At 51.5% G+C, this 22,840-nt stretch overlaps 1 protein-coding gene across 6 annotated transcripts in view; it reads right to left on the bottom strand.

Annotated features, from left to right (window-relative positions):
* The window catches only part of KCNIP3 (potassium voltage-gated channel interacting protein 3), a 70,231-nt gene that overhangs the window by 7,857 nt on the left and 39,534 nt on the right, over nt 1-22,840 (bottom strand). For 3 of the 6 annotated variants that reach the window (XM_084777870.1, XM_084777871.1, XM_084777869.1), the window contains exons 3-5: nt 1,613-1,737; nt 1,085-1,154; nt 602-672 (exon numbers count right to left, since the gene is read on the bottom strand). In XM_084777870.1, coding sequence (XP_084633996.1) covers nt 602-672; nt 1,085-1,154; nt 1,613-1,737 — 266 coding nt within the window. Of the gene's footprint in view, nt 1-601; nt 673-1,084; nt 1,155-1,612; nt 1,738-18,623; nt 19,174-22,840 lie in introns of those variants that run through there. The other 3 variants (XM_084777868.1, XM_084777867.1, XM_084777872.1) reach the window with 2 other exon arrangements.

Genomic DNA, 22,840 nt, shown 5'->3' with positions numbered 1-22,840 from the left:
CAGGCTAGCTCTCAGTGAGGTCCTCTCTGAAGAGGTTTCAGCTTTTCGCCTGCAGCTATTTTTAGGGGCCTGGGCTCCACAGATAGGGCCTGTCTCAAATGACTGCGTGTGGCCAGGCCTGGGAGGAACCCATGATACCACTGCCCATGGGGAGCCCAGGCTGTCTGGAGCAATGTGGGGGCGGCTGGCTTCTCCTTCCTCACCCTGAGCAACACTGGCCTTCGCTCATGGTGTCTGGCTAGGATGACAACCTGGAGGCCTCAGGTTCACTTAGCGTGTTTTCTGGATGTTTCTGTCCTGTTTGCTTAGTAATAAGGTCAGGGACCAAGGATTTGAAACCTACAATTAAACCTTGATCCATCTGAGAGCCAGGCATGCATGGTAGCTCATGGCTGTAATCCTAGTACTCTAGAGGCTGAGGTAGGAAGATTATGGGTTTGAGGCCAGCCTGGACTATATATAGAGACCTAGTCTCAAAAGGCACCTGCCACCAAGCCTGATGACCCGAGTTCAATCCCCTGGACCCACACAACAGAAGAGAGCTGACTCCTACAAGTTGTCCTCTGATAGGGACAGGACATGTGGGTCAGCAGGGACTTACCTCAAAGTGGATGGCCCCGTTCCCGTCAGCATCGAAGGCATTGAAGAGAAAGTGTGCATAGGTGGTGGCATCTGGGAGAAGAAAGAGCGCAGCTGAGACAGGTGCAGTGGCGCACACCTGGAATCCCAGCACTCGGGGAACCATAGGCAGGCAGATCTCTGTGAGTTCGAGGCCAGCCTGGTCTACAAAAGTGAGTCCAGGACAGCCAAGCCTGTCTTGGGGATGGGGTGGGGGGAGAGCAAGGCTGGAACAAGTTAGGTTGCCCGGAAGACTGTCCTAGTCTCACACAGTCTTCCCTCCCAGAGCAGCATGCCCAGCGGGAATTCCTCTCTGGTAGGTCAGAGGCAGCATCAGGCCTTCCAAAAAGGAAGAGGTAGCTTTGAAGATGGGAGTGGTCATAGGACTCCTGCTCCAGAAAAGGGGTATAGTTAGGGTTTGGGAATGCAGGGGGGGGGGGGAGGGAAGGCCCAGCCTTGGACTTACCTCCTTGGGGGAAGAACTGTGAATAAATGAGTTTGAAGGTATCTTCATCCACCAGGCCCGTGGGACACTCCTGCAGTGGAAAGTCAGACCCCTCAGCGGCCTTGGCTATTCCTGGCTCTACGCCTGACTCCACAGAATTGACTTCTCTCTACTCTCTAGGGTAGGAGCCACTACCTGAGGCACAGTTGTGCCCCTCTGAGCCCTGGCCTAGGGAAGCCTTCTGTAGGGCAGGCAGAAGGCACAAGTAGACACGGCTGCCAGACTGTCCCTTTCACACCAGTGTTTTCCCAATTGGTACAGCACTAGAGGCTCCCGATAGAAGAGGGTGGTAGCTTTCACAATAGTCACGATGACCTCGTCTCCCCAAGTAGCTCTTCCACCAAATATGAGCCCCCCACCCCCACCCCGCAAAAGACCCCCTAGGATATTTACTGTACTCTGGAGAAATTTCTAGATTTCCTCGGGAGGAGACAGGGAGGTGGGTCAGGCTCTCTCTAGAGACTCTTGTGGGGACACAGGGACACTTACACTCTTGAAGCCTCGGTAAAGGGACTGCAGCTCCTTCTTGGTGAACTTGGTTTGGGCCTGCAGCTGGTCCAAGCCCTCCGGCTGGTGGCGCACCGTGGACAACTCCAGTTCACTGTCACTGCTGTCTGGAGGACACAGACCCAGCAGGGAGAGAGACATGTGGTGTGGGCAGGAACCGGGACACAGGCACAAAGAGAGAGTGGAGGGTCTGTCCTTGTATCACCACCCCATGCAGCCATGCTGGACTATGTGCGGCACAGAGGGAGCGGGCTGTGACGTAACGGAGCCCTTAGGCGCGGTTGGACGTTCTGAGTTTCTCTTCCTCCGTGGTGTAAGTCCTTCTCTAGCCCTGTCACCCGTGCATATCTATTCCTCAGCCACATGGGGGAGGGGAGCGGGAGGGAGACACAGGAGGAAGACTTCATGGCAAGATGCTATTTTCAGACTATCTCTTCTTCCATGCGGCTCTCCTTGACCTCACCAGGATGGGGAAGGCAACTGTCTGGGTCCACCCCAGCCTGATGAGCTTGTTGCTTAGTTGGCTAGGGGCAGGGTCATTATTCCTATTTCTGTTAAACAAAAAACAAAACAAAACAGCACACCGGAATGTGAGGGAGGGCTGCCTTGGCGTGAAATGCGACTTCTGGTGAGCTTTCCTAATTATCGGGCACGTTCCTCTTTTCCCACCATACATTTTCTTGGTAACACATCTCGTTTACAAAGCTGGGGACAAGAGAACTGTCACCTGTGTCAGTGGAACGCGTAGCGTTTTGAGAACATGCCATGTCGACCACAACCGTGTCTCTGGCAACAAGCTAGGCCAGAGACTGTCCAGCATGCCTGCGGGGCCTGGGCCAGCCTTCACACACGGCTCAGCCTGGGGGTAGAAGCTCCTGAGGCTCCCTGGCCAACCGCATACCCTGGTTCCTGGGTGAAAAATGCTCTCTCCCCCTTCTCTTGTGTTTCTGGTAGTGTGTTCCTGCTTTATTTAGAAGACGCACCCAGAGAGAAATTCCCTGAAATACTTGCCAGGCCACCTACCTGTAGGCTGCATTCCTACTCCATGTTGCGGTGGCCCTGTGCCTAGTGAAGGTGACCCTCCCATGTGGGCAGTGGGTCCTGCTCTTCAAGTCTGGGGGTTCCTTCTAGTTCTTTTCTCCACATCTTCTCCGCCCCCCTCCCCCCACTTTCTCTCTGGGAATTCTTGTTTTCATGTGGACATACTGGGCTTTAAAAATGTTTGTGATACTGAATTTGAATGTAGCACCTTATGCAGGAGGCTGGGCGAGTGCTCTGCCACTGTTCCCTACCCAAGCCCTGGACACTGTTAAATCTAGCTACCTACCAAAGGAAGCCTTGGCAAGCCAGTGTGAACCAGCAATGCCTCTCTGGTTGGTGTCCCATAAGGATTGGTCCCTGGATAGGGCCACCTGTACAAGGATGCTCATAGCAGCAGGAGGGTTTTTGTTTCGTTTTGTTATCAGAAGGGGAACTGGAGACATCTTAGTCTGTCACAGCAGGATGGGCAGACAGATGTGGAGGACACATCCCAGGCAGAAGAGGTCTGCAGGGTGACCTCACTGAGTGAGTGCCAGAAGCAAGAGCTAGCCTTGACTAGGAAGGAGACTTTTCAGACTGGGTGATAAAAACAAACAAAACGAAAGCCTAGTACCAAGCTGTCAGAAATGATACCCTAAGAAAAAAGCACAGGCTGGGTTAGAGTGAAAGGGTAAAGGGAGGATGGGAGAGGCAGACACTTCACGATGAGATTATTTCCTCGAGAAGTCAGGACAAGACGAAATACATCCCATCCCTTAAAAATAGCTGTTAAACACCTGAAGCAAAGTAAATAAGTAAATAAAAAGTCATAAGTAGGGGCTGGAGAGATGGCTCAGAGGTTAAGAGCACTGGCTGCTCTTCCAGAGGTCTTGAGTTCAATTCCCAGCAACCACATGGTGGCTCACAACCATCTATAATGAGATCTGACGCCCTCTTCTGGCCTGCAGGTGTAAATGCAGATAGAGCACTCATACATAAAATAAATAAAGAAATCTTAAAAAAAAAAAAAAATCAGAACTACAGGAAGAGACGGCACAGCCATAGTTGAAGATACAAATATTATTTTTCAGCAAATGGCACAAGTAGATATAAAAGATTCAGAAGCCACTATCAACCAATTCCATCTAATTAATATTTATGGAACACTATACAGAGATTGTAGAAAACACATTCTTTTCAAAAGCCCATCTTGCGGTTGCCAGGATATACCAGATGCTGGTACATAAAACGGATCTGGCTACACTGGTAATAAGTTAAGATTCAAATAAGAAATGTTTAGAAAAAATGTAAGTGTTTGGAAATGAAATACTACACTTGTAACGGGCCCTCCGGTCAGAGAAGAAACACTGCATGGGTAAGGTCTGAACTGAGTGATGGTGAAGACACAGGGTGCCAAGATCTGCTGAGTGTGGGCAAAGCTGCGGCCAGAGAGAGCGCCATGGCCTCCCAGTTCTTCTATCAGAAAAGAAGATAGGCGCTCAGCCACAGGGGCCCATGTCTATAATCCCAGCGCTCAGCCACAGGGGCCCGTGTCTGTAATCCCAGCACTCAGGAAACTGAGGCAAGAGGATTGGTATGAGTTGCAGGCTAGCCCAGGTCACAGAGCTATGAGTTGCAGGCTAGTCCGGGTTACAGAGCTATGAGTTGCAGGCTAGCCCAGGTTACAGAGTACAATTCTATCTGAAAAAATAAAACAAACAAACAAACAAACACCCATTAAAACAAAATAAAAACAGAAGCTAGGCAGTGGTGGCACACGTCTTTAATCCCAGCACTTGGGAGGCAGAGGCAGGCGAATCGTTCTGAGTTCAAGGCCAGCCTGGTCTACAAATTGAGTCCAGGACAGTCAAGGCTACACAGAGAAACCATGTCTCAAAAAACCAAAACCAACCAACCCACCACAAAAACAAACAAACAAACCCAAAGAAAAGAAGATAGGATGCAAACCAATTATACAATCTTCTAGATCCAAGCTTTTTAGGATGTGAGGAAAACATCTTATCAGCAAAGCTCTCACCGTGAGGGCATGAGGACCTTAGTTCAACCTCAAGGTAACAACAACAACAACAACAACAACAACAAAGCAAGCATGTGCCTGGTGAGGCGGCTCCATGAGTAAAGCCACTCTGCAATGCAAGCCTGATGACTGAAGCTTGGCTCGGGGAGCCACATATACCGTTAGCTATGGTATGGCATTCTTCTGTAATTCCTGAACCCCTGTGGTGAGGTGGGAGGTGGACACAGAAGAATTGCCTGGAATTCCGAGATTAAAGGAGTGCACCACCTCCTCCCAGCTGGCATTTTCTTATGAAACGCTTATCAAATTTATGGCCACAATCATATGGGATAAATGAAGATATGCAAAGTCCACAGGAAGACATGTGCAAGGAAATTCAAAGGAGCCTTTATTCTATTAGCGTATTCCGCGACAAAACTGAAAGCTGCCCAGTCAATGGAAGCACAGAAATATGGCCCACTCTTTATAAAGGAAAATATTCTCTATTAAAACCAAACAAGGAAGCCAGGCTTGGTGACACACATCTTTAATCCCAGCACTCAGTAGGCAGGTGGATCATTGTGAGTTTGAGGCCAGCCTAGTCTACAAAGCAAGTCCAGTACAGCTAAGGCTACAGAGAGAAACCCTGTCTCAAAAAACCAAAACAAAACAAAACAAAAGCCAAACAAACAAGGATGCTGGGTGTGGTGGTACATGCCTTTAATCCCAGCACTTGAGAGGCAGAGGCAGGCAGATCTGTGAGTTTGGGCCCAGACTGATCTACAAAGTGAGTCCAGGACAGCCAGGGTTACACAGAGAAACCCTGTCTCAAACAACAACAACAACAACAAAAAACTCCAAACCAAACCAAACCAAACAAGGATCTATTCACACTTGGCAACACAAGGCCATCTCAAAATGTTATAATGAGACGGCTTTTTCTCAACCCCACATTCAGTAACATGACCTGCAGAACCCCATTTAAGACAATTTGTTCCAGACCTAAGGAAAGATAAACACAGATGTACTTGGACAAGGCCTAAAACTAAGTCTGTGAAGATTTCTGGGTCTGCCAGATGCGTGTAGCATGTGTGTGTGGGTACCCACAGAGACAAGAAAGGGGCCTGAATTTCTTGGAGCTAATGTTACAGGTGGTTGTGAGAGAGGGGGAAAGTGTGTGTGTGTGTCTAGGGATTGAAAATTAATGACTTGCCGGGCAGTGGTGGCGCACACCTTTAATCCCAGCATTCGGGAGGCAGAGGCAGAGGCAGGTGGATCTCCATGAGTTCAAGGCCAGCCTGGACTACAGAGCAAGTTCCAGGACAGCCAGAGCTGTTACACAGAGAAACCCTGTCTTGAAAAACCAAAAACCAAAAACCAAAAACCAACCAAACAAAATAATAATAATGATTTCATGTCAACAGGCGTGGTGATGTGCAGGCAACACTGTGGAGGCAGGGAAGGGTTGGGAAGGTCTAACAGGGAGCCAGTCAGTCTGTGGCCAGCTCCAGCTACTCAGTGAGACTGTGTCTAGAGAAACAAACAGCAGGAGACAACTAGCTTCCCTGACCCTGCCACTCCAAAAGCCAGGTTCTCAACAGCTCTCAGAGGACCCCCAGCTCTCAACAGCTCTCAGAGGACCCCCAGCAATCGTCACACTGCTGATTGACATGGTGATTTGGTCTCAAAGTCTCATAACAGCAACATTAGGAGGGAAGATGAATGGCATTTTACTTTGAAAGACAGACTCAAAATCTTGACCAAAATGTTAGCTAGCTGTGCCCAGCTTCCCCCTACCCACCATGTGTGTGTGTGTGTGTGTGTGTGTATGTAGATGTGTGTATATGTATGTTTATATATATGTATGTGTGTGTTGTATATGTATGTATGTGAGTATGTGTGTATATGTGTGTAGTGTGTGTATGTGTGAGTATATATGTGTGTATATGTGTGTATGTGTGTGTGAGTATGTGTGTGTATGTGTGTGTGTGTATATGTGTGTAGTGTGTGTATGTGTGAGTATATATGTGTGTATATGTGTGTGTATGTGTGTGTATATGTGTGTGAGTATGTGTGTGTACATGTGTGTGTTGATTAAGACTTGGACGATTGTAAGAAGGGAAAATTGTGTGAAAATCTTACTGATAACCAAATGTGGTGGTGCACACTTGTGAGGCAGCACTGGGGGGCAGAGCCTAGAGGACGGGAGCTCAAGGTCAGCCTTGCTACACTGCAGGTCAAGGCCAACCTGAACTATGTCAGCCTGTGTCAAAAGGAGAACTGAGGAGGATGAGGTGGGACAGGAGGAGGAAGGGAGGGAGGAGATGAATTCATGAAAAAATCAATAGCTGCTTTCTGTACCAGTAATAGCCACCTAGAAAATGCACTAAAAATAACAGGTAACACTTGCATGAGGAGTAAATCTAAAAGATTTACTGAAGCAGTAAAGAAAACTCAAAGGACCTCTGTGTAAACAGATAAACTTCCACGCAACATAGGAGCACGTGATAGTGACATAATATTATAAAGTTGGGTACTATTACAAACAAACTATTTCCCCTAAAGTCATATATATATGCATAGTCAATGCAATCCCAACCAGAAATCCAGGGTGAGGGTCTGGGGAGATGGGTCAGTTGGTAAAGTGGTTGCTATGTCCCCAGCACCCACATAAAAAGTGAAGTCAGGTGGCTCATGCTTGGAATCTCAGTGCTGGGAGGTGAGACAGGGGGATTCCTGGAGCTCTCTGTCTAACCTACTTGGTCCACAAGAGGATCTATCTCAAAAACAAGGTGGCTGAGGAATAACACCTGAGCCTGACCTCTGGTGTCTCTCTCTCTCTCTCTCTCTCTCTCTCTCTCTCTCTCTCTCTCTCTCTCTCTCTCTCACACACACACACACACACACACACACACACACACACACACACATCTCATCTCTGTGCCTGGTTGACTCATTCCATCTCTCCAGGGTCCCATTTTCTTCTTAGATTGTGTCTGTCTTTGACCAGGCAGCTGCTTCTTCCCAGAATGCCAGAGGAAGCTTCTGGAGACACGCTTGCCCCTTAACCTGCCCTATGTTACTACAAAACCCAAAGTGACCAGTTTGTATCCCACCCCCTGCTCACACTTTACCTCAGGCATCTCTCCACTCAGCTATACTGCCCCATATCCCTGAAAACCTATCTCCCACTGAGCCTCTGCTCATATATGTTCAGTCACCTTCTCAGAGGTGACAACCCCACTGCTATCTACCCCCATGCTAGTGTTACTCCTTGGGTTGGCTGTGGCTTGCTGGCATATGACTGTTTCTGGGTTTTGTACTATGGACTGGATCCCACCCATCCGAGCCCTAACGGTCTATGTGGCCATATTTGGAGACAGGGTATGCTGGAGGTCATTGCTGTGGTTTGCATGAGTGTGTTCCTCTCACACACAAGGGTTTGGTCCCAACAAAAGATGTCAAGATGTGGCAGTTCCCAGCCACAAAATGGGCCAGAGTAGGGGAGAGTGAACTATATGGCTTTCTAATGTCATTCAAACTCCAGGGTCTCCCCACACTGCCCATCAACACATGCACAAGCATGCCTGTCCCTGCTACAGTGCTGAACACTGTGGATTCAAATCCAGGTCTTGTCTTCATGTTTTCAAGTCAAATACTTTACCAATCTCTCCAGCCTCAAAGCTTTTGTTGGTGTTTTAAAAAGTCCAAAGTCGCATGACATGAGGGATGTTACAGGCAGGGCTTTTGTGAGAGCTAGTTTAAAGGTTCAAGAAATGAACACAGCTACTCGCGTGCCCTGGACTAAAGATGGCTCCTCCTCTATTTGGTCCGAGGCCATCCTGTTAGACCAAGCATGCAGGAGGGACACATATAAAACTGTGAGGGAGGAAGGGGACACCCGGCCTAGCCAGCCAGATCAGCTTAACCAATGATGGTGATTGATAGCGTGGTAGATGGCAGAGTCAAACGACCCTCAAATTCAAGCTGGGCGTCCTCACCAGTGCATAAACAGTATGGACCAGGGTCCTGCCCTGCCCCCTCTGTCCACCACCCAATTGTAAGGGTTTGGGAAACGTGACTTAGATCTTGAATTCACTGAGTGGACCCATAAAAGGCTGGGGGAGGGGCCTCCTTGGCCTGGCCCAGTAGCTGAACCCATCCAAGCTTCCTTGGGCTGTCACCGACACCTCTGAGCAGCTGTCCTGGAGGCTCCCTGCAGCTTGCCACAGTAGGGGCGGAGACAGAAACAGAAGCAGATCCTCCCTCAAATGTTCTCTGGAGCCTCTGAGGATCCCCAAGTTATTTCTTTGTAGCAAACTCCAGAGGTACCCCCATATTCAGGGGCTCCAGTCCCTGTGACCTCACCCCTCCTAATATTCTTTTTTTCCCTCCTTCCCGTTGCTATTCAGTTAGGGCCTCTCAAGCAGCTGTAGTAGCTCATGCATCCCATAGTAGCCCATGCATCGCATAGTGACCTGCATATCACCGTGCCCAGCCAGGGGCAGGCAGAGCTGGCAGAGCTGGCAGACTCCCTCATGTCACCACGGACACTCAGCATAGTTAGAATTAACCTGGTGTTTACAACATCTCAGCGGTCATCATGGGGAGAGCTCACTCCCACGATAATTTTGGGTGCAAAGTTTCATTTCACTTACTTTGGGGTGTCACCATTAAAGTCTCTAATATGGTCCCCACATCAGTGGCTGTACGTCAGCCCACACCATGGAGAGCAGAGGAAACCTGCTGGTGGATTTGAGATAAACCAAGTAAGGACTCTTGTGAGTAGGGAGGAAAGTGGCCCTAACCACAGTCCTAGGGCCCAGACCCGGATGGATTCCAAATCTCAGCTCTTGGAGGACGTAAGTGTGTTGGGGGGTGGTCTGGTGTATTTTGATGCTAATTACTGCTTACTGTCTCTGTGATTTACCTTTTGCTTAATAAAAAGCCATCCCACCGGGGCAGGGCAGGAGAGAGGTGGGGCTAGGAGAGAGAGAGGAATCCTGGGAAAAAGAAGGACCACCACTAGGAGAAAGGAGAGAGTGACCTGAAGTGAAGAGAGGAAGGCTGCCATGGGTTAGCTGGAAGAGAAGCACATGGCCAGCAGCGAGGATGGAGAATCCGGCCCAGATAAAGAACATTAACAAATATATGGGATTGTAGATAGGAGGTAGCTTAATAAAAGTTATTGGAAGCAGATGGCATGGGATTAAGACACGGATCCCATGCCTGCCCCACTATGGGAGATAGTTTAGAGGATTGATATCTGCCCTGCCCCAGGTTAACTAAGGCTATATTAAAATATAACACATGTCTGCGTCTTAATTGATCGCTAGCTGGGCCTGAAGCCACCTGCTGGGGCCTCCAGTTTATAGGGGCCGTGGAAAGTAAGAGGTTTTCAACCCCTGCAATGATGGCTGAGTCTCAACCCTTCCTTAGTCCCCAGAGTTCTGTGACCGCTCTAGGCATGACCAACCCCTGGGCCATACAAGGTTATGGATGACTATAAATGTAACACAATACAAAAATCACAAACTTACTTGAAACATGAGATTTCTACTACAGTTAGTGATGTGGCACCGTGGGGGGTGGGGGTCAGGGTGGGGATTCTGACGAGAGAGCATTGAGCCAGGCAGAAGAGCTTACACCATCAGTGTGCTTACTCATCTGGGCCCTGTTTGCAAGCTCTGTACACATTGCCGAGCTTAATCTTCACAATGCCTAGCCAGGGATGTTTCCCACTTGGGATTTGGATCTAAGGAGCTGACTCCATTTTGGGATCCTGACCCCCATCCTGGAAGAGTCTGGGACACACATGGCTGAATCCAGCGGTCTCTATGCCTGCCCCCACTGCCTCCCCACCCCACCCCCACCCCCAGTGAGAGATCCAGCCAGGGCTGGTGTGTGGCATTCTGGCTCTGTCGTTTCCTGTAACCTCAGGAGAGTTACTCACCCTCCCTGAGCCTCCTTTGACCTCCCCAGAAAACAGACAAGTTAGACCACGTGCAAGACGCCTAGTACCTTAGGGTCTCAAAAGCCATTCCGGCTTCATGTTTACAGTGTCATGCAATAGCTCCTCATACAGGGACTCGCCTGCTATGTGCCTGGCCTCAGCAGCTCTCCTTAACAGCGGAGGAAGATTCCACAAGCCCTTTACTCTGAAGCCACAACCACATGGATGACACTGCCAGGTGTGGCTGCCCACTTTGAGTACAGCCTGGTCTCCTGGACTTGCAGCATCTTTCCCTTGTTGTTTTGTTTTAGGAGAAGAAAGTTATTCCTCAGGTCTCTCCTTTGCACAAATTGGAAGTTTAGGTGAAGTGAGGTCTTTCCCTGAAGGTCCCGCCCATCCCAGCCCCCCCACCCCACCCCACCCCGCTATACCATTTTGGAACAAACCTTTAATCTTCTCATCTTTTTCCACACAAGCCTTGTTTCCAACATTAAATTTCCTAGGACTCTTTTTCATTTCAAACTGTACATTTTATATTTCTTTTTGCCCTGCTTGCTCCTCCTCACTGAAGACCTTTGTAACAGTGATCACTGATAACCACACAGCAGAGTCAACATTAGGCTATACCGAGGTCTCCTCTGCCAGGGAAATCAATCCTTTTTAACTTAGTGTCAGACAGATTCTTAGGACAAGGACAGAAAGCAGCCACATCCTTTGCCAGAGTACCCCAAGAATGGTCTCTGGCCCAGCTGCTAATATTGTTCCCCTCTGAAACCTCTTGAGTTGGGCCTCCATAGTCCACAACATACCACAGTCTTCCAACCTCCTTCTAGGATTGCCCGTTAAGGCCTGATTGCAGGGTTCAACAGCTTTTCCAATCTGAAGTGTCAAAGTCTTCCACCTTCCTCCCAAAGGCAGCATGGTCATATCTGTCACAGCAAAAGCCCACTAGTGCCAACTCTGGCTTAGTTACTTTGCTATTGAAGGTGATAAGATGCCATGACCAAGGCAACATATGGACGAAAGAGCTTATTGGGCGCTTATGATTTCTAAGGTTAGAGTCTGTAATGGTGGAGCAAGCACATGGTGGCAGAAACAGCTAAGAGCTCACATCTTGTTCCAAAAGTTGGAGGCAGACAGGGGGGAGTAGTGGTGTAAGTTTTTTGAAACCTCAAAGCCTTCCCCCAGTGACACACCTTCTCCAACAAGGCCACGCCTCATCCAAATCACCACAATACCCATACATATAAAATAAAAATTTTAAATAAATAAAAAAAAGCTCAAGACTGGGTGGTTGATGAAGAGATCTGTGTAGTTCTGGTAACTGAAGGATCCAGACAGGATGGTTCCTGCTGAGGGCTCATCCGGAAGCATCATACCATGGTGGAAGCCGCAGAGATTCCGAGTCAGGCTTGCTATTGTTTCTTTTCCTTTGGGAACTAACCAGGTACTCATGAAAACTACATTAATCCCTTTCAGGCTTCATGTGGTGAGATTTAATGCCCACAATAAGAAATACTGGTGGTTTTGCAAGGAAGAGACCATAAGAGAAATGCACGTAGGTTCCTGTCTTTCTCTATGCAGTGCCTTGGACTGCCCAGGGGGTTGCTGCCAGCAAGAAACCATCACCAGACAGACCTCAATCTGGAAAGTTTCAGAGCAGAAGGGTAAATCAGCCTTCTGTCTTTATAACTCCCCCGGACTGTGATATTGGCGACAGACATTAAACTAATTTACTTGACACCTGCTGCTTGCCAGGTGGTTCTGGGCACACTGAGGCCCTTGGTGATGAGCCCACAGGTAGGTGTGTCCTGTGAAGGAAGGGTCAGGGACATCCCAGGGGAGACAGGCCTCTCTAAAGCCCCCTACAGATGAGGAGTGGACTCAAACTATGGCATCTCACTGCTGCCCAGGCAGCACTACCCAGCATTCTTTCTAGAACCAAGTTTCATCTTACGCTATGCTGCCATCTAACCAGAGTATCTGTCAGGATAGGTAGTGGCCTTGCTCCGCTGGAAGCCAGTAGTGCCACCAAGTGTTAGGGAGGAAGAAGGAATGGGGTCTAGCCACTATTCTAGAACTTAGGAGATCTGAACTGAGTGAGACACAGCATTAATGCCAAGCCCTGGGCCATGGAGGTAGACAAAGGGCTGGGAGTAAGGCTCTGTCAACCTTGCACCCCAAGCCCCCAGGGATCCTGACCCTGAGTTCCCACCTCCACTCTTTTAAACCTTTTTTTTTTTAAAGTCTGCCCCAGCCCAGTGAACCACACACACAGGGGAAGACTCCTTTGATTCCCATTTCAAAGACCAGCAAAGTGAGCCCTCAGGATAAAAGCACACAGCAAGCTAATGAGCAAATCAGGTAAGAAGGGCCCGGAACCGAGAGAGGTATGCCCAGCCTTGCGTGAGGGGCACCTGTGCGCTGAACACTCAGTGTTAGCTCAATACTCCCCCTCTCTTGACTTCACGGCCTTCCTGTGATTGGGTGCGACAACACTAAGCCCTGGCAGTGCCCATCCACAGCTCCTGTTTCTCTGGCACCTGTTGGGTTCCAGGTGCCGGAAACACCCACCACCCCCTCTGCATGGGAGGGGCCTCTCTTCCCCTGGGGCTTCTACAGCCTCACCCTTCTGTTGTCTTTTTTTTTTTTTTTTCTCCTTCTGTTATTTTGATTACAACACTTTCATTTTATTTCATTTTATTTCCAGGGCTTCGTTGTTGGCTGGAACACGCCTCATGTCCCAGCAAGAACATACCCCTGCCAGCTGGGAGGCTCTGACGCTCCAAACACTTCCAGGATCTCACCACTGACCCAAGTGGTGGGGGTCCTAGATGGAGGAGTTCCAGGTGTAGGAAACAGACTGCTCCAAAATGACAGAATGGACAAGCCATACCCCTGTTTCAGCCAGGGATCTCCTGTGAGGTGTCTAAGCTGTATCAGCTCCACCCTGGGGAGCCCAGCCTCCTAGACAGGTCTAATCAGTAGTCATGACATGTGCAAGGAGGCGGAGTTCTCTGACCAGGCCAGCTGGCCTGAAAGACAAGGAAGGCAAGACGGGTGATCACAGGGACTTTGGGAGGAGCTCCGGCTGATGATGGGGTGACTTCCCCAGATGACAGAGAACATCAGATGAGCATGGGACCCATAACAACCACCTTGGCAGCAGCATCCGACTTCCCCTGCCTCCCCTATCGCTCTGGTCGCTGCTTTGCTCTAATCTGTTAACGCCAGCATCGGTCCAGCCCTTGAGCCTGGTTCCTTCTTACCTTAGTCTACACTGCTGTGTCCTCACGTATGCGGATAGCAAACCTCCCATCAGGCCACCCCATGGGTGCGCACAGCCTCTACCTCCTTCCTGATTCTTTTCCACCAGACCCTTGTGCTAGGCAGAATAGTGGCTCTTCCCCCCTGCCTCCCTGCCAAATAGTCCAAGACTGATGCCTGGAACCCATGGGTGCATCTGGTCACATGGCAGAAGGGGATTCCAGCTGCAGAAGAAGTTAATTAATCTTGCTGTTTAGTTGACCCTAAAACAGGGATGGAACTTGGATCATGCAGGTGGCTCGGAGTAAAGTGGAAAGGAAACTGGAAGAGAAGCTGAGATGGAAGGTTCCTTCTGAAGTGGCTGAAACAGAGGAAGAGGCCACGAACCAACAAGGCACTTCAAGAAATAGGTAAAGGCAGCCAGGCATGGTGGCACATGCCTTTAATCCCAGCACTCGGGAGGCAGAGGCAGGCGGATTGCTGAGAGTTCAAGGCCAGCTTGGTCTACAAAGTGAGTCCAGGACAGCCAAGGCTACACAGAGAAACCCTGTCTCAAAAAACAAAACAAAACAAAACAAAAATAAAATAAAGAAAGAAAGAAAGAAATAGGTAAAGGCAAGGGAATATTACTCTTAAGAGCCTTCAGGAGGGAGCCCTGCTTCTCCAGTGTCACTTTTAGCAGGGGGATCTGTGCAGGCTTCTGGCTTACAGAACTGTAGAGGGTTACATGACTTTATGAGGGTTCGAGGTATTACATTTGCAATTAAAATGCTTCCCCCCTACCCCGCCAAACTTCCCAGATCTATTTGGAATGACAGAACATCCCCACAAACCTGTAGCCTCCTCTGTGTATTCCTCCCATGCCCTGCTGGTAGCCCTACCTTCTACATCACAGTGAGTCCTAGAAGCCCTGCATTGGACACAGTTAGAGCCTACCCACTTCCCCCAGTCCCATTGTAACCCCCTTAGGATGGCTGCAAATGCCTCCAGTAGGACCAGTACTGCTCCCAAGGCCCTGCTCCTCCTCCTGTTTGCTCCTAATGGGCAAGCTGGGGCTCTTGCTAAAATCCCAGGCATCTTCTTCTACCTGGAAATGCCCATGACTCTGGATGCTGTCAATATGCCCATGCCCACCAGACCATGCCCACCAGACCATGCCCAACCAGAGCTGTGTCTTCAAACTGGGACGTGCCGAGTGGGTCTCTTGAAATGCATAAGAGACAAGCTGCTTGGGAGGACCTCAAGATGCAAGTGTGTGTGTGTGTGTGTGTGTGTGTGTGTGTGTGTGTGTGTGTACGTGCTCATGGGCAGTAGCAGAGATTGAACACAGGGCCTCACATACACTAGTCAAAATGCTTTCCTACTAAGATCCACCCTTAGTCTGTTTTTAGCTTTATTTTGAGACAGGGTCTCATCAAGTTGCCCAGCCTGGCTTTCAACTGACTGTGGCCTAGACAGTCCTTGATGCTGCTGCCTTCACCTCTGACACACTGAGAAACACTGACTGCTTCTCCTTGAAGGTCTCCTAACTGTGTGTTCAACCCTGCCTGCCCTTGAGAGTTCAGTGTTGGAGTTCCACACAGAGATTCCAGACCTCTCTGAGAACAGAAGGCAATGTCCCTAGAGGGGAGCATGCCTAAAGACCCCAGGCTGCTGGGGTGCACATGCTAAGTGTGCTTTTTAAAGCCTCCTCCCCCATGGATATGACACTGGACAGCCCCACTGAGAACCAATGTCCTATCCAGGCATGGTGGTCAGCACATCTGTAATCCCAGCATGGTGTGGGAGGGGGCAGAGGCAGGGAAATCATAAGTTGGGGGCCAGTCCGGGATACCCAGCAAGGCCCTATTTAAAACCTTTTCCTTCAAATGCCAACCAGGGCCCCATATAACCTGTCCCCATGCCTCCTACACCATGTCCCCTGCTCCCCCTTCAGGCACACGTATCCCCATTGACATGAACAGACACCATCTCCAGCCTCTGTGCTGGAGGCACCTACCACTTAGAGGGATCTTCATGGCCAATCTGAGCAGTGTGTCTCCTGGGACACAGTCTCAGCCTTTGGTGGCAGCAGGGGTTGGAGGCAGAGAGAAGGCCCCAGCTTGCTCTCCTTGTCGAGAAGATTCCCTCACAGATCCAATAAATCCTCACCAAACTGCTGTCTGGTACCAGGCATGGTTCCAGACACAGGAACTACAGTGGGTAACACATAGCCACGCCCCCGCGCTGTTGGACCTGGCAGAGACAACCCACAAACTAACGAAGGAACTCAGACATCCGGCGCCTTAAGTGAGTGTGGGGCTTCGAGGAAATACGGGTGTATGGGGGTTGAGGCTTCTGCGGTGAAAGGCAAAGAAGTATGTCGCCTTACCAGTACCTCAGAGATGCAGTAGCTGGGACCTGGCATCCCCCACCGGTGCCTCAAGCAAGGCTCGGTGAAGAGCCTCGGGGTGAAACTTGGGACTCCCTGTAGAGCCAGCCAGGGAAAACCACCAAGCCCGCACTATTGCTTCAACATCAGGACCTTTAGGGACTTGCCAGGAACAGAGCATACTTGTCAGACCCCACCTACAAACGAACTCTACGCCCTCAGCCCGGCCCATGCCGGGTCCTGGTCTCAATGCCCAAATAGAGTCCCCTTCAGGGCCCTCTGAAAATCGCCAGGCTCTTCAGTTCCTACAAATCCCGAAGGACTCGGAATTCTGGTTTCTTACAGACGAAAACCACGGAGGCTCAGAGAAGACAGGCCGGATCTCCAATTGCACATGCGCACATGTGGCAGGGGCCCAAGGACCTGGAACAGCAGCGGCCTTTCGCCCCAGCAGTATGCAGAACAGCATATACCCAGTCAGATGGCTGGACTCACACAGCACATCTGACGGTCCCTTAGCCGCTGCTGGCCACTAGGTACTTCAGGCCCTCAGCTGGCACCACTCCCCATCAACACAGAACATCTAGAACTTAACAACTCCCGGCTCTGACCCAAGCTGGGGGAGGGGGGGGAGGCGGGGGAAGAGGGTGAGGGGGCGGGGAGGAGAAAGCTGTCTACTCAAGAGAAATGTGTTCAACCCTGAATCACTTCTGTTATTATGAGTAACCACTCCTTGCTGGTTACTGGGGATTAGCTATGGTTCCCAGAGAGCAGGGCACTGGCTGTGGAAACCTGTCCCAGCACTGAGGTACAGAAGTTAAATCCTCAGCCCTGATTTATGGATCAGGCAGCAGAGACTCTGTGTGCCTGTGTGGCTAGGGGGCTTTACAGTTTGTAAGGATGACAGGATTCCCTCTCAGGCCTCACTGGCTTAGGATGTGTGGCTCTCTCGCCTGCATCAAGATTCCAGAATTCCCACAAGTACAGGTGGGCTGGAAAAAGTTCTGAGCTTGAAGGGGACTGTTTAGCAGGTCAAATGAACCATACACTGCCCACCTTATAACGGTTACAGTCTTTCTCCTGAGAACTCACAGAGTCAAACCTCAGACTGCCCCAGACCTTGGCAGCAGATGAAGGTTTCTGGGCATGGGCAGGGGGGAGGGTTTAGGAGGGCCCGGGAAACTCGGATTTGCAATGGAATGCCCATGGCTTCCCCTGGCATCACACCTCACACACTCCAGGCTTCCAGTGGACGGTGTGCAGAAGATGACAGGTACAGGAAGTCTTCTGGGGCATGCAAATCCCACCAACCCCCAAGCACCCTCACATCGCTCCCCACCAAGTTCAGTGCCAGGGTCCATCCCCAGCCAGGCAAGCTTGGGCAACTTTGGCCACTAGAGCCTAAGAGCCTTAGGTGATGGCGATCTAAGCAACTTTTTCTTTTTGGTCCTCGTTCACAGGGTTAGAAAAGGGGCATGAGTCCCTGCGTCTAAGAGGATGCTGGGCAGCTCAGAGACAGGAGCGGACCTCCCTCCCCCAGCTTCTGGGTTCCATGCCTGGCAAGGTCACCAGGGTGCTGAAGCAGCAGCAGGGTGCTCATCCTCCCCTGAAGCAGCTAAGGCGCCTAGGTGACCTGAAGGCAGCCCCTTTCTCTCAGTTCTGAGGAGCAGGGCTGCACTCGAACCCCTGGACCAGCTGAGGAAGTCGTATCTCTGGTACTCCCTTCTCATAGCCCAACTATGTGTCCAGAGAGGGGGGTCTTTCTCTTCTCCTAGTCTGCCCAGAAGTGGTAGGGCCCTGCCTGCGGTTGTTACTCATGTCCGAGGGTATTTATTTGTCAGGACCCAAAGAGATGGTCAGGACTGACTTAAGAGTATTCTGCTTCCTCTGTTAATATTTTATTAGGACAGATTTGCGGATTTGGTTACTGATCTTAGGGACTCTGCATGAAGATAGGAAACTGGACACCAGATGGAGGGCGAAAGGGACAGTCGCACCACTGCCAAAGGTCTCAAACCGTTCGCCAATTACTGGCACCTTGGGTTGCGGGTCTTCCCTAGCACCTTCACCCTGGGTCACCTGCTTCCTCTGGGCAGCCGAAGCCAGAGGCAGCTAGGACTCCCAGGCCTAGGTCAGCTAGGAATGCTCGCTCAAAATGTCACCCTGCCCATCCCTCCCATCTACGCCAACGCTGCGGTCCGGTTGGGTCAGTCAGCCCGAAGCTCTCTCAGCCCTCCTAGTCCCAGACCCAGCCCTCTGCAGCCAGGAGGGGGCGGCATCTGAGCCTAGGCAGTTATCCTTCTACAGACCCCTGGCCTCCCAGGGAAGGGGAAGAGCCACAGAGGGGCGGGTGGCCACATGTTACCTTCCATGGACATGGGTTCCAAGATGCCGAACTGCTTGAGGACGGCAATGAACAGCAACACCACCACGGCCATGGCGCACAGCTCCATACCCTGGATGCCCATGGCGAGTACGGCTGGGACCGGGGCGCACCCCTCGGTGGTGTGCAGCCTAGAGGTACCGGGGCCGGAGCCTCCCGCCCGGCCTCAGGGGCGGTGGCTCACATGCCCCGGGCAGGCGGGGCTACGGGTGTTGGTGGGGCTGGGACCCCGCGGAGGAGAAAGGCGACAGTGAGCAGAACCTGCCGTGATGTTGGAGCCCCGGCGCAACTTTCCAAATCAGCCACCAAACTTCGAGGCGCAGCGGAGACGGCTGCAGCGTGGGACGCAGCTCCCTGGACCAGTGTGAGCCAGCAGTGTCCCCATTCCCCGCACGGGGCACCAAGACTCTGTCGCCCCCTGTCCTGCTCCGAGGGCTCGGGGCCACACCGACAGGGGGTCCCGGGTGCTCCTGGCCGCCCCAGGCTCCATCGCGGCTCCCCGCGCGCTCATTGGCCTAGGCGCAGCGACCACTCCAGGACTTGTCCCTTGCGGCCCCTCCTTGCGGGCCCAGGAAGAGGTGGGAGGGACGAGGCCCCGCCCCACATCATCCAGCTCCAGACTGAGCCTGGCGCGTCGCCACCGCCACTCCGCCAGCCCCGGGGAGGCCGCGCGGTCTGCGGTTTCCCCACCCGCTGGAGGGAGCCGGGTGCCCAGGAGGAGGGGCGCGGCGACCACACTCCCAGCAAGAGAGTCAGTGGGAGGGGTGCAGAGGATCCGGGAAGCCCTGTCTCTCCAGGATGTTTCCTGCAACTCAGCCCACAGTCTGAGAGTCAACTTGATCCCGATCCACCCCTCCTTGAAGATGGAGAAGTTAGTATCCAGAGTTCTCCAGTTCTGGAAACCTGCTTGTGCTCCGGAGGCTTTAGGAGGAAGGGGCTTTGACATTGAGCCTAGTGAACTGAGTTCAAGTTCTGACTGCTATAGGATCTTGGTCGAGTCTCGGACTTTCAGCCTTCTCCACAGAGGGACGATTTGCTTTCCTGACTGTCGGGAAGATCTAAGCTGCAGCTGAGAGCTGTGCTAATTAGTTTGTGGATGGTTTTCTTCCCTTTGGGGCTGAAAGGAAGGAGGAGGAGGGGAAGGTAGGGAGTGGCAGGGCGGAGCCGCAGATGCTCGTCGCTGCGAAGCTCCCCCTGAGGCTTGGCGCGGAGTTCTGACTCTCTGCTTCCCTCTAGCGGGCACTGTACGCCAAGGAAATCCTCGCCAGATCTAGAGGGTCTGGTGGGAATCCCAGGTGGGAATTTGATGCTAATTCCAACCCCTTCCTGCTATTTTAACAGGAGAAATTGAGAGCTGCTTCCCGCCTAAGAGCCTGAGCGCTGTTTCCACCTCCAGCCCAGAACAACCTCAACTTGCCTTTAGGAGTTTACGAACTACCCGCCATTCATTTAAAGAGCATCACCACTGTTTAGTCCTAAGCGCAACTCTACACTCAGGTGGCGCTGGAAACCATAGCAGAGCCCTTAACACACACCTCGTCTGCTCGAGAGTTCACATATCTGGGCCTAGCCCTTGGATATATTTAAAGGGTTCCTCCAGTGGGCGTCCCTGGCCTCCCGTTTTACCCATAAGAAAACTAAGACCCAGAGGGTGAATTGCTCAAGGGGGCACAGTAACACGGTTAGATTCTGGACCTGCGCTTCACAGCCTTCAGCCTCACTGCTTTTCACCTGAGGGATCAAAAGCCTGAGTTTGGGCATCAATTTTAAGGAGCTGTAAGCGCACAGGCTTTTAGTTCAGATTAATCAGGCTGCAGTCTCCATTGATCAAGGCCAGAGGGCTAGGCAGAGAGGCCAAGTTCACCACAGCTCTGCTGGAGAATGCGACTCACTAAATCGTTTAAAAGGCCAGATCAAGGGTCTCTTGCACCATGTAAATTATACACTTAAGAACCAAGAAATACCCGGCCTAGATCCCACTTAGTTTCCATATGGAGTCAAAGTCTTGATGGACATCCCTACAGTTAACAACTTCTGTAAGCCTCAGTTTCCACATCGGTAAAATGGGGACAGTGACTAACCTCTCCAAGAGCTCTTAAATGATCCAGTGAGACCGAGTGGCACTTGAGTGAACTCCAATTCCCCCCCCCCCCCCCGTGATTTGCACTCAGCCCAGCTGTGCAGGAAGACAGCTGTCCCAGTGAGGCAGGTATACCAGTGTGCATGAGAAGCTTCCCGAGGCTGGCACCCACTGCTGCCTCCCTGCCTCAGTTTCCCCTATGTTCCTGAGCATCTTCAGATGCTGGTGGAAGTGTCAGTGGCCGCCCATAAGCACTGAGCTATAAGCGAGTCATCGATCCCCTGTGTAAAATATTAACGACGCCTAAGTGGATCCGAGGCCCGAGAGCGTAGCAGCCCGGCGCTATGAACAGCCTGGGCTGCAGGCCTAATGGATGGAAGTTGATTCCCCTGCTCGCTTGAGTTGGGCTCGGCCAGCACCGGGTCTAACCGAGGTCCACTGATGGTAGGTGACTATTCTCTCACGTTCTTTTCCCCCCAGACTAAGCGCCCCAAGCACAGTCTCTTGGCCAGGAAATGCCAGGCAACGCCCTCCCGGCGGCACTGCCCCCTGAGGGCTGTCGGCTTTGGCTAGCATTCATCCCTGTCATGTTCCGACGCATGTGGCCACATCCTGGGATGTGGCAGCACTTGCCTAGTCTTTGGGAAAAGGGCGGGAAAGCTAGGGTACAAGTGGGGAATCTCTACAGGGGAAGATGCTAAAGAGGAGGAGGGGAGTTCATTTGAAGGTCTCGGGGTGCCTAGGGTATTCAGGGGTGTGGGTAAGCCTGATCTAATTTAGGGAGTTATCAGACAAAGCTGGTTGGAGTCCAGAAAGGATGCACTTTGGCCTGGAATAATGAAGCTGCTTCTCCATGCTGTCTCCAGGAAGCCCACCGAGATTACACCAGTCCTGGTTGGTGGCTTTTTCCTGAATTCCCTCTGCTTTATTTCCGGCCTGTCTCAGCCTCCTATGTCCCTCTGTCTCTTATTTCTCACAGCGCTCTGCTGTTAGTTCTTCAAGGCTGGGGACCTGAGCGTTTGACTGACATGGCATGCTATTTCCCGCTCCATACATCAAGCTGGCCCAGACTCGATTCTGACTCTTCTGGGTCTGGTCCGGTGCCGTCTCAGGGACCCATTCCCTGGGAACAGCTCAGCTGACTGTACTAGTCCCAGCTCTCCGAGGAACAGGGCTCCCTTGGTTCTAGTGCCTTCTATTGGGCAGAACAGGCATTGTTCAATTAATTGTTCTCACACCATGGTGTCCTGGGTTCACACTCAGCACACCCTACATACACACTCCGCACACCCTGCATACGCTGCCCCAGTCCTCCTCCCTGTCCCACCCTTCTCCCATGGTAGCTCCATGCCTCCTGTCTTTCCTCCCTCCTGGACTCCCAACACAGATCCCCGGCTCTGCTGACCACTGCTCCACTCCGCCACCAAAGCCACCATCTCAAGACAAACACGGGATTTTGTCCTTATTACGTTTAATCCTCTGACTGTGGCTCTGCCTCAACTCAGGCTGTGTTCATCTGCTCCCCATCCCCATCCAGACTTGGTGACTGCACCCCGGTCGCCTCTGCCAGGCTCTTTGCTCCTGGAGCCACAGGACAGTGGTTTTGGAGATGTGAACGGAACAGGCAAGCAGCATCAATCCCTCTTTGCTCAGCATTCTACCACTACAGAGTCAGCTCAGGCTGGACGTTAGATGGGACCAGGACCACAAGAGCCCTACAGGAGACTTATGGAATCAGCGGGCACCCTGAGGTGGCAGCAGGGAGCCTGATAATGTTGTCCCCCTCAGGAGATAAGAGGGAAGAGGACACCAGCTGTGTGCCTGGGTCCAGCTGTCCGGATGGCATGTCTACACCTCTACCTTTTGGTTATACAGGCCAAGAACTCCTCTGGTTATTGCTTAGGCCAACAACTTGAGTTGGGTTGCTGTTATTTGTAGCCAAGAGAACCCTAATTAGCACATTACTTATTAGTTATGAGGACAGGGCTCTTGAACGGGGGTGGGGGGGGTGGGGGGATGTGACACCGGGCAGCAAGAACACAGAACTGGAGGTCTGGGGCCCAGGGAGAGGGATGAGTGTGATGCTCAGCTGCCTCCTCCCTCTTTTTTTTTTTTTAAT

The sequence above is a fragment of the Acomys minous genome (assembly GCF_964271855.1).
Source record: "Acomys minous genome assembly, chromosome: 3".
Classification (NCBI taxonomy): Eukaryota; Metazoa; Chordata; class Mammalia; order Rodentia; family Muridae; genus Acomys; species Acomys minous.
This window is presented reverse-complemented; position numbering and strand designations above follow the sequence as displayed.